This window comes from Sus scrofa, chromosome 9 (assembly GCF_054392235.1).
Source record: "Sus scrofa isolate SSC_HxYL_T2T_F1_AM1 chromosome 9, Sscrofa_HxYL_maternal_Yorkshire_Landrace_v2.0, whole genome shotgun sequence".
Taxonomy (NCBI): Eukaryota; Metazoa; Chordata; class Mammalia; order Artiodactyla; family Suidae; genus Sus; species Sus scrofa.
In genome coordinates, this window is record NC_139391.1 from 88,421,741 (window position 1) to 88,434,395 (window position 12,655).

Below are 12,655 nucleotides of genomic sequence, written 5' to 3' on the forward strand. Positions count from 1 at the left end.
ATGCTACTGTAGTGGTGCCTAGAATAAGGTAGTGAAATGTAGAGCAGGGAAGCCAGACATGGAGGGCATGTAGAAACTGCACCATAAACAGTTTTTCTTTAAGATGTATAGCTCTGGGAGACAAAAAAAATCACTGAACATTATCACTGGTAACTTCATTTTTATTTATTTTATTTTATTTTATTTTATTTATTTATTTATTTTTGCTTTTTAGGACCACACGCGTGGCATATGGAGGTTCCCAGGCTAGGGGCTGAATCAGAGTTGTAGCCACCGGCCTACACCACAGCCACAGAAATGCCAGATCCAACCTGCATCTGCAATATACACCGCAGCTCACAGCAACGCTGGATCCTTAATCCACTGAGCAAGGCCAGGGATCGAACTTGTGTCCTCATCGATCCTAGTCAGATTCGTTTCTGCTGAGCCATAACTGGAAATTCCTCACTGGTAACTTTAAATAGTTGTTTTCAATATCTATTTCCATCAAATGTCTTTTGCTGTATGATATAAACATTCTGAACATTTTTCACTTTGTGATGCATATAATAGAGATCGTTTTTTTGTGTGTGTAAATTAACACTACTTTTTAGAGAATTTAAGATTCATGGCAAAATTGAGTGAAAGGTACAGGGATTTCTGATTTATCCTGCTTCCACACATGTGTAGCCTCCCTCACTATCAATATCCCCACAAGGGTGGTAGATTTGTCACAACTGATGAACTTATATTAACTTATCATAACCCCCAAAGTTTATAGTTTACATTAGTGTTCATGCATGGTGTTCATTTTATGTATTTAAACAAATGTATCTTAACATGCAGCCACCACTTCTGCATCAGAGTACTTTCATTGTTCTAAATACCCTCTGTGTTCTGCCTTTTCTTCCCTCCCTTCCCCTTAATCCTTGGAAACCACTATTTTTTTTTAAATTATCTTCACAGTTTTACCCTTTCCAGAATGTCATATGTTGGCACCACATAATACGCAGCCTTTTCATATTGGCTTCTTTCACCCATTTTTTTTCCACACTGAATAATATTCCACTACCTGGATTTACCAAAACTTAAATATCCATTCATCTACTGATGAATATCTGCTCACCTCCAAGTTTGACAAATGTTAAATAAGCTATTATAAACATCCAGTGCATGTTTTTGTACTGTCATGTTTTCAGCTCCTGTGGGTAAATACCAAGGATATGATTGCTGGATCATACAGTAAGTCAATATTTAGCTTTGTAAGAAACCTCAGTTTCTCAAGTGGCTGTACCATTTTGTATTCCCCCCATCAATAATTCTGAGTTCTTGCTGCTCCACATCTTCACCAGCCTTTGGTGTTTTCAATATCCTAATAGATGTGTAGTGGTATTTCATTTTTGTTTTAATTTGTATTCCTCTGATGCAATAGGATATGCTATATCATTTCACTTGCTTATTTGCCATCTACATATCTTCTTGAGTGAGTTATCTATTAAACTCTTTGGCCCAGTTTTCAATGGGGTTGCTTATTTTCTCATTGTTGAGTTTTAGAGTTCTTTGTATATCTCAGACGTATCGGATACGTCTTTTGTAAATATTTTCTCTTAATCTGTGGCTTGTTTTTTCATTCTCTTGGCATTGTCTTTCACAGAGCAAGAGTTTTTAATTTCAATGAAGCCTGGCTTATCAATTATTTCTTTCATGGATTGTGTCTTTGGTGTTGTATATAAAAAGGCACCACCATATCAAGACCACCTAGGCTTCTTCCCACCTTATCTTCTAATTGGATAGTTTCGCATTTTACATTTAGATCTGTAATCATTTTGAGTTTGTTTCTGGTAATGGTGAAGGTCTGTGAATGTTTTTTTTGTTGTTGTTTTGTTTTGTTTGTTTGTTTTGGTGACTGTGGGTGTCCAGTTGTTAAAAAACATCTTTTCTCCATTGTGTTACATTTCTTCTTTTGCCAAAAAACAGTTGACTATTTCTGGGAATCTATTTCTGGGTTCTATATTCTGTTCCATTGATTTGCCTATTCTTTCACTAACATCACTCTATAGTACTAGCTGTATAGGGAGTCTTGAAATCACGTAGTGTCAGTCCTCCAAATTTGTTCTCCTTCAATACTGTGTTAGCTATTCTGGGTCTTTTGATTCTCTATGCAAACGTTAGAAGCAGTTTGTTGATATTTACCAAACAACTTGCTGGAATTAGGATTGGGATTGTATTAAACCTTTAGCTCAAATTGAGAAGAACTAACATCATAACAATATTGATTTTATCTATCCATGAATATGAAATATTTTTCTTAGACCATTTTTGTTGTTGTTGTTCCATCTATGTCCAAAGGTAAGATAAGGTAAGAAGAGGTGCAAGAGGCTTCAGAGTATCCACCCTCTATTCAGATGGAAGCCATATTTATTTATTTTTTTCATCATTGCCTTCTGCTTTTGCTGTAGATTTTCTTTGAGCATGAGCTTCTGAGGGTAAAAATGTGCAAAATCCACTATATAATAAACTTTTAAAATAATGAGTTTTAAAGGTAAAGGGTGATTTTAGATTATTTTTATAAATATTTATGCATATATAATTATATAAACATATGTGTGTGTGAAAAGTATTCACACATGCACACAGAAAACATATATATATGGTTTTTTTATCATCACAAACACCCCTCAGAGAAAGTATATATTGAGGCCAAACCTTTCACCTTTAGTGATTATATTCCTTTTCAAGGTTATGATCTGATTCAATCAAAAGGACATTTTCTGTTCCATGGCAATCAATTCCACCCTTAGTACTTCAGCTTATTTACTAATCATGATGAGAAAAAAAGCACGAAAAGATCGCATTCTCAACTAATACCACTTTTGCTGTTATTATCATTAACAGTAAATAAGAAAGCAAGGATAATGAAGAACATAGCCAGGCCATTATGATCCTTTGTAATCCAAAACTAGTTTTGTTTACTGAACTGAATACCTGAATATATGCTACTAATGATTTAGGTGTCAGTAGACAAGTTACGTATTTATTTTTAAAATGAAAAATGTTGAAGCCAATATTTATCAATTCTTATCAGCTGGTCATTAGGTGTTTTTGTTTCATAATTTTGTTTCTTTGTCTTTACACTTATCAAAATAAAACTTTTCTTTTTTCTTTAACCCCTAAAATTTATCAATAAAACTAAGTCATTTTCTGTTATAACTTGTCTCCAAAAATTTTAGTCCTACAGTGTCTATATTTTTTTGGTAGACCTATTTGCTCCAAATCTTTTTAAAGTGTGTCTTTTCTTGCTATCTTTGCTCTTTCTTGGCTTTTCCACTTTCTATAAATGTAATGGGGAAATGGCAACCTCAGGAACAGAGAAAATCTAGTTAATGAATGGGAATGGGAATGGAAAAGTATATTTTTTAACCTTTATTCATGAAAGTAGGTACAATTTTAGTGAACTCTGTTTTAAAGGTTATAAGATATTGAGGCGTGAAAATAATAAGTTTTTAAAATGTATTTTACAACTTTTTCCCTTCAAGTACCTTCTTTTATCCTACATTTTTCTGACCATACTATGCCCAGTACCTTCTCCATTGATTTCTAAAGTTGTGTTCCACCTCTCATTCTTCTATACTGTATTAAAATAACTCCTACTCAAACTTAAACTTATACTAGTGTTTCAGATAGTGTTAGATTCTCAGTGAGTGGCAGAAATAACATATTAGAATCTTGGGTAAAGCTATGAGAATTGCTCAAAGTATAACTTCTTCCATAGGCTATCACAAACATATTAATACTCAAACTAAAGCCATTTCAAATCATTATAAAGATAATTCATTTTTCTTACTTCTATTTCCACAGATTCATGTAGCTTCTTGCAGGTGGCTGAGAAAGTTTCAGATGTGCCAAACTCAAAATACCAAAATTTGTTCTTCATTCTGAAAAAGGAAAGGAAGAAGCAGCTTTAGGCAATTATCAGCAACAGAAGGGATTTTTAAAAATGGAGTAGGCTGGAGTCATGGCTCAGTGGTAATGAACTTGACTAGGAACCATGAGGTTGCAGGTTCGATTCCTGGCCTTGCTGATTGGGTTAAGGATGTGGCATTGTCATGAGCTGTGGTGTAGGTCACAGACAAGGCTCAGATCCCACATTGCTGTAGCTCTGGCGTAGGCTGGTGGCTATGGCTCCAATTTGACCCCTAGGCTGGGAACCTCCTCCATATGCCACCTGTGGACCTAGGAAAAAACAAAACAAAACAACAAAAAATGGAGGAGGCCTAACTTATAAGTGATAGAAAAAATTGAGGACATGTACCATCCATTATGTAATAGACAGTCACATAATAGTCAAAGCTTAATTGCTGGTGTCAAATTATACAATTATCCCAGAGGAGATTATAGGAATGTGTTGATCTGACAGATTCAAGTGTATCTTTGGATTTCCTACAATTATGGTTGCTCAGATTTTAAAATATGGTTTTTGTGCTTATGCTCTTAGCTTGCTCTTAGCCAACTTGATTTTAGACCAGCCATTCTACAGTTGCAAAGACAGAGAAGAAAAGACTTGTCATGAGAAAAAGGATACCAAACGTAAATATGCTGACATTTTCTATATGGTTATGTCTTCACTAAAAATAACATGACTGGCCAGCATATTAAAAAGAAAAACAATAGTGGTTATCCAAAAGATAAAATTTAGTAACTTTTGATAACTATTATTTTTAGAGATACTGTCCTCTGATATATGAACAATAGTGGGAAATTATGATACAGCATGAAATAAATAAAAAGTAATACTATTTTATCAATATAACAATTTTACAAAGAAAATATTGTTTAAAGTACTTCAGTATTTAATCTGGAATTGAGATGTTTCTATTTTTCCCACTTCCCAATTACCTTCTTTGTTTCTCTATGCCAGATAATTAAATTAATAATCATTTAATGTAATTTTACAAAGGTCAGTTAGATTTTTTATAGTATAGATCTTAATACTTAGATTATATAGTATTGGATTTAAAAATTCATTCTCATGAAAAACTGCAGTTTTAAGTTACATGCAGTCTAACAAGGTATCACATCCCAAATTAGAAGAAAATAAGGTAAAATCAGATACATTTTTCACACATGAAGGCAAACAAAAAGAAATTTTTTGTAATGATATTCAAACATATCTCTCACATCAAATTATTATTTTCCTTAAAAATACTGATAAGAACTTTTTACATTGTAATGTAAAATATTTCAACAGTTAAAAAGATATTTACCAAGGATCCTAATTTACCAAGAATACTTAATGCAACCTTATTATTTGTTATGGAAAATGACATGGAACCTAAATACAGTGCTTATTACCATGCTTTGCTGTATAGGGTTCTCTGATATGAAAATATAAATGTGATCTTATATATATAGATATATTTAATAATATTTAGTCTCATATAAGGTTTTCTTTGCTTACAAAATTTCCCCTAGCTCTTCTTGCATCAAACACCATATTCAGGCTAATAAAACGAACACCAACGTAAGTTTCATAGGACTCTAGCACTACAAACCATTATTTTTTTCTAGAGAATATTTTCCTTGGATTATGACCTGATTTCACATATCCAGAGTAGATAAAAATAGATGATAGCTAGTTAGATAGAACAAGGGCAAACTTTTAACACTAAGATCTGTGGGCCTGAGCCAAGTTTATATTAAATTAATGCAAATAATCTACTTTAGAGAATATAGATAGTTCTACAAATTTACACATTAGCTAAAGTTATGCAAAACTGAAAACATTTTTCTAATGATTCATCACTCTCATGAAAAATATATCATTCAATAAAGTGAGAGGAAAATATTGGTTGGTAGGAAGTGGTCTCAAGACAATCTTAGAATAATAATTAGTGGATGTTTTGTGACTTTTTGGAATTGTTTTTCTATATTTAGCCAGTTTTCTAAAAACATTTTTTGTTGGTTTTTTACCCAGACCTTTCTGAATTCATTTATTCATCCATTAATTCATTCAACAAATGTTCAGTGAGAACATTCACTTCCATATGCTGTTTTTAGTTCTAAAGACATAAATATGAACATGAATATCTTTGTCTCTGAGGAGCTCAGAATGTCTAAGGTTATAAGCACATAAAATAATTTAAAAGTTAATTCTCTAAATGCAATATGAGCAAAGTATTGTGCAAAAACACTCAGTCAATCACTCCTACCATGGGGAGTCCAGAAAGCTTTAGAAGAGGTGACGTTATAAGGAATAAGTAGAAAAAGATAAATAGGAGGAAGCTGAGACAAGTTCTGGGCATTTTAGGAGTGCAGTGTGACTTAAGAGATTGCTTGTGGGCTAACATGCCAAGTTAAGGGGTTTGACTTTAATATTACAAATTTAAAGGATGCTGATAGAAGTTTGTTGGCAGTGGAGTGATGTGGCCAGCTTTGTTACATGGATAAATAAAACTAGTAGAAATGAACAGGTGGGCTGGAATGTTGAAATGCTGGTACTGTGGACAGAAATATGGTACTATTTCATTTGGAATAATACAAATGAAATTTAATTGAAGGCCTAAACCAAGTGGCAAGGAAAAAAGAAAGGAGAAGCTCAATTCAAGAGACATAAATAAGGGAGAATCAATAGGAACTGGTGGTATTAAAATATATTGATTTCTGCCATATTGAGGTTATCTCTGGAGACATGTATGGGAATACCCAAGCACTACCCCAACAAAAGAAGGGCTGTGGGCTTATATTTTGACAGGTTCCATGACCTAATGTATTCTGTACTACAGTATGAAAATTAAATAAATATGTATGGCTTCCAATTACATGTAAATGGTTATGTTCTCCTTACCCCCCTCCATCAAAGTTCTCCATAGCTTAACCTGGAGGATGAGGAGTTTGTATCAGATAACCAAGATATACTCATTTCTGCAAACACATCAAGGAACAGAAATTCTGAGAATTTACATTCAGTCTTTATTCACCATATTAGTTAGCATTACTGCTCATGTGCAAAAGTTGCTTTAAATTCTCCATTATTACAACCATTTTATGTTTCGCTTAGATAAATATATGGAGGTAATAAAAAGCACATAGAATCAGATTCCACATGACAAATTAAAAGCTGTTAAATTTTATTTTTTTTTCAACCACACTGGTCTTTAGGTTGTAGAAATGCAAAAAAGCACATTTAAGCATGTATCTATTTGTTTTTATGGCTCACATTAGAAAATGTTCCAAATAATTCAAACTCAAATTTGTCAGATAAAATATATAGCTTTGGATTTTAAGAACAAGGTAACTAGACATTTAACCCACTGTGAAACATTTACACCAAAGTCAAATTTATTGTATTCTTAGGTTTTGTGATTACAGGTATGTTGATAAATGTCTTACAGAAAAGTTACTTATTCTATAATAATTTTAAGTTATTAGTATTGTAAACCCTATTTCAATGACTAATTATGAGCCTACAGGCTTCGGTTTAACATTTAAAGTGCTTGGCTACCAGATGTTCAGGTAAAAATGAAAGTATTATCCATGTACCATGCATTTTCTTTTTTTCCTTTTTTGGCTGCCCCTCAGGATATGGAGTTCCTGGGCCAGGGATCAGATCTGAGCCACAGTTGTGACTGGATCCTTTAACCCACTGTGCCAGGCCTGGGACTGAACCAGTGCTCCAAAGACACAACCAATCCCATTGCACCACAGTGGTAACTCCCCAGGCATTTTCTTACTACCAGTAATTTTGCTTCTTTTACATATTCTCAGGAAAATGTGAACTACCAGAGATTTTGCTCAAGCAAAAAAAAAAAAAATCATTTCTGTTATGAAATTTAGTTAATGTTTAGTCCTACAAGTCCTAAACATTTGAATAGGCATTTTAATTTCTAGCAATACATTTTGCTTGGAACATCTCTTCCTGTTTTACGAAATTTTTTTTTTAACTTTTGTCTGCCAAGAAATATTAGTGCAGCACACATAAACAAACAAAACAAATTGCTAATGCATATCCCCCAAGGAATACCAAAGAATCTAATTAGATATGAAGCTCCTCTTCTAACAAAGATGCAACGTAAAAGGGGTGAAATTGCCTCATTTATCTTACTGTAGTAAACTTGAAGTCATAAACACACAGACAATTTTAATTCTGTGAAATTACTCTTAAATTAACAGTCAAGTTTTTCCTCTCACAGGTGTGTTTCTTCTATTATTTTCATGTATTTAGCGGTGATTTAGGAGATACAGAAAGATCTAAAAACTGAAGTTTTCATTAAACACTTGAATCCCTTTTCAAGCATCTATAACTAAGCTATTCTATCTCTATTTACATGAATAATATGCTCATCAGATAAGAAAATAAAACCCTTTCACCTCTGCTTTTCAAAGGAAAGCAAAAACATAATGTCCTAAGTAGCTTACTTAAAATGAATTTAGAATGAATATTTTTTAATCATTAAAGATGTTTCAAAAAATCTCATCTTTGACATTAGTTTGCTTTCGCTTTTGTTATGTTATGACAGCATTTCAACAATCATTTAATATCTGGTTTTAAAATTATTTTTTAATTAATTTATTAATCTAATTATTTTTATTTTTGTCCATTATAGCTGGTTTACAGTGTTCGGTCAATTTTCTTTTTTTTAGGTTATTTCCCCAATACAATTTTTTTCCACTGTACAGCATGGTGACCCAGTTACACACACATGTATACATGCTTTTTTCTCACATTATCATGCTCCATCATAAGTGACCAGACATAGTCCCCAGTGCTACACAGCAGGATCACATTGCTAATCCATTCCAAAGGCAACAGTCTGCATCTATTAACCCCAAGCTCCCAATCCATCCCATTCCGTCCCCTTCCCCCTTGGCAACCACAAGCCTATTCTCCAAGTCCATGATATTTTCTGAGGAAAGGTTCATTTGTGCCTTTAGATTATTAGATTCCAGATATAGGTGATATCGTATCATATGTGTTTGTCTTTCTCTTTATGACTCACTTCACTCAGTATGAGAGTCTCTAGTTACATCCATGTTGCTGAAAATGGCATTATTTTGCTCTTTCTTATGGCTAAGTAGTATTCCATTGTGCATATATACCACCTCTTCCTAATCCAATCGTCTGTCGATGGACATTTGGGTTGTTTCCATGTCTTAGCTATTGTGAACAGTGCTGCAATGAACATGCAGGTGCATGTGTATTTTTCAAGGAAAGTTTTGTCTAGATATATGCCCAAGAATGGGGTTGCTGGGTCATATGCGAGTTCTATGTATAGATTTCTAAGGTATCTCCATACTGATCTCCATAGTGGTTGTACCAGCTTCAATTCCCACCAACAGTGCAGGAAGGTTCTCTTTTCTCCACACCCCCACCAGCATTTGTTATTTGTGACCTTATTAATGATGGCCATTTTGACTGGTGTGAGGTGGTATCTCGTGGTATTTTGATTTGGATTTCTCTAATATCAGGGATGTTGAGCGTTTTTTTGAAGTGCTTGTTGGCCATCTGCACATCTTCCTTGGAAAAAATGTCTATTCAGATCTGTTGCCCATTTTTCCATTGGGTTGTTGGCTTTTTTGCTGTTAAGTTGTATAAGTTGTTTGTATATTCTAGAGATTAAGCCCTTGTCAGCTGCATCATTTGAAACTATTTTCTCCATTCTGTAAGTTGTCTTTGTGTTCTCTTTTTGGTTTCCTTTGCTTTGCAAAAGCTTGTCAGTTTGATTAGGTCCCATTGGTTTATTTTTGCTTTGATTTCTGTTGCTTTGGGAGGCTGACCTTAGAAAATATTCATAAGGTTGATATCAGAGAATGTTTTGCCTGTGTTCTCTTCCAGGAGTTTGATGGTGTCTTGTCTTATATTTAAGTCTTTCAGCCATTTCAAATTTATTTTGGTGCATGGTGTGAGAGTGTATTTTAGTTTCATTGATGTGTATGGAGCTGTCCAGGTTTCCCAGTAATGCTTGCTGAAAAGACTTTTTCCTCATTTTATGTTCTTGCCTCCTTTGTCAAAGATTAATTGACCAGAGGTGTCTGGGTTTCTTTCTGGGGTCTCTATTCTGTTCCATTGGTCTACATGTCTGTTTTGGTACCAGGACCACACTGTCTTGATGACTATGGCCTTGTGATAGTGCCTGATGTCTGGGAGAGTTATGCCTCCTGCTTAGATTTTGTTCCTCAGGATTGCTTTGGCAATTCTGGGTCTCCTGCAGTTCTGTAACAATTTTCGGATTGTTTGTTCTAGTTCTGTGAAAAATGTCATGGGTAATGTGATAGGGATTGCACTGACTCTATAGATTGCTTTGGGTAGTATGGCCATTTTTACAATATTTATTTTTCCAACCCAGTGGCATGGGATATCTTTCCATTTCTTTGAAACCTCTTTAATTTCCTTGATTGATGTTTTAGAGTTCTCAGCATACAAGTCCTTTCCCCTCCTTGGTCAGGTGTAGTCCCAAGTATTTGATTTTTTGGGGTGCAGTTTTAAAAGGTATTGTATTTCTGTATACCTCTTCTAGTATTTCAGTGTTAGTATACAGAAATGCAACAGATTTCTGAATGTTAATCTCACATCCTGCTACTTTGCTGAATTTGTTGGTCAGTTCAAGTGGTTTTGGGGTTGAGTCCTTAGGGTTTTCTATGTATAGTATCATGTCATCTGCATACAGTGAGAGTTTTACCTCTTCTCTTCTTATTTGGATGCCTTTTATTTCTTTTGTTTATCTGATTGCTGTGGCTAGGACTTTCAGTACTATGTTGAGTAACAGTGGTGAGAGTGGGCATCCTTGTCTTGTTCCAGATTTTAGTGGGAAGGCTTTCAGCTTTTCTCCATTGAGTATTATATTTGCTATGGGTTTGTCATAAAAGGCTTTGATTATGTTACAGTATGTCCCCTCTATACCCACTTTGGTAAGAGTTTTTATCATGAATGGATGTTGGACTTTGTCAAATGCTTTTTCTGCATCTATTGAGATGATCATGTGGTTTTTGACTTTTGTTAATGTGGCATATTTTCTACTGTACAGCATGGTGATCCAGTTACACATATATGTATACATTCTTTTTTCTCACATTATCATGCTCCATCATAAGTGACCAGACATATTTTCCAGTGCTACACAGCAGGATCTCATTGCTAATCCATTCCAAAGGCAATAGTCTGCATCTATTAACCCCAAGCACCCCATCCATCCCACTCCCTCCCCCTACCTCTTGGCAACCACAAGTCTGTTCTCCAAGTCCATGGTTTTCTTTTCTGTGGAAAGGCTCATTTGCGACATATATTAGATCCCAGATATAGGTGATATCATGTGGTATTTGTCTTTCTTTTTCTGACTCACTTCACTCAGTATGAGAGTCTCTAGTTCCATCCATGTTGCTGCAAATTGCATTATTTCGTTATTTTTTATTGCTGAGTAGTATTCCACTGTGTATATATACTACACTATGAAGAACAGTATGGAGATACTTAGAAAACTGTACATAGCATATAACCTAGTAATCCCACTCTTGGGCAAATATCCAGAGAAAACTTTTCTTAAAATTATTTTTTTTAAGGAGAACAATGTTTGTAACAATTCAATAACTTTATTTTATCCAAAAAATTCAGTCTTACAATTCAGTGGAATACGCCAGAAACACAGCAGGAATTCTGAATTTGGCTAACAATAGTGGCAATGAAAGATGCAGCCCTGTTGACTTATGGCAATATGGTAAGTGTTTAAAGTAGTATATTTATGTCATAGAATCCATTTTATTTTCATTGCAGAGACACTACACCACACACTGGCCATATGGTTACTAATTTGTTCTTAAACGTAGTGAGGTATTACTCTTAAAAATCTCTCACAAGTCAAATGGAAGGGCACTGATAACATCTGATTTCAACAGGGGATGAGCAGCATCTGAAAGCTGCAGTTCAAGCAATGCGAAGGAGAAAGCATTCATTGGGTAGCTGCAAAAAGAGAACACTGGCTGGGCAGCTAGACCTCATCACTGCAACAACCATAGGTTAGCATGGGGTAAAAATATGGAGGAGGGGGACACTTGTAGTTTACATTGCTTGTCACTTTTTGATGTCACCTGTAAACTAAATGCCATCTGTATGGACTAGTAATAGCCAGTCACTAAGAACTAAGTCCATACCTAACTCAAGTGAAACCAGCAATTTAAATTTGACCGGCAACTGTTAATTCACCAGTAAATATTTATGAAAAAATTTGTTCAAAGTTTGAGATATTGGAATGAATGGGACCTCCTATTCTAATTTATAAAAAAATCTACTATCAAAATTTTAGTACAGTTATTTATTTGCTTAGAGAAATTTGAAACCATAATTTTACGATAATTACTATCCATATGAACATACTAGTGGCAGAAACAATCCTATATTCTATATAATTATATTTTATAAAAGGAACATTTTATTGAAACCCTCAAACCCATGTGTTTTTTAATAGTAATTCATACTCTCTCATAGCAAGAGAACAATGTTGATAATGTAATCTCATAAGGAAGAAACATGGCTGTAATGACTACTGTGGGGCCATTTTATATTCACACCAAAGAGAGAAAACATTTTTCATGTTTGCAAACAAGACATAAAGATATAATTTTTTAAAATGACATATTAAAGTTCTGGTATCTAATACTCATTCATAAGATATGCTTGCTAAGGCCC

General features: G+C 34.2%; 1 protein-coding gene across 12 annotated transcripts in view; it reads right to left on the reverse strand.

The window, feature by feature from the left end:
* Positions 1-12,655, reverse strand: part of DGKB (diacylglycerol kinase beta) — a 657,175-nt gene that overhangs the window by 183,495 nt on the left and 461,025 nt on the right. For all 12 annotated transcript variants that reach the window (XR_014815900.1, XR_014815899.1, XM_084977158.1 and 9 more), the window contains one exon: positions 3,824-3,914. Coding sequence is in view for 10 of the 12 variants with exons in the window: in XM_084977158.1 (XP_084833284.1) it covers positions 3,824-3,914 (91 nt within the window). In the remaining 2 variants the exon portion in view is untranslated. The remainder of the gene's footprint in view (positions 1-3,823; positions 3,915-12,655) is intronic.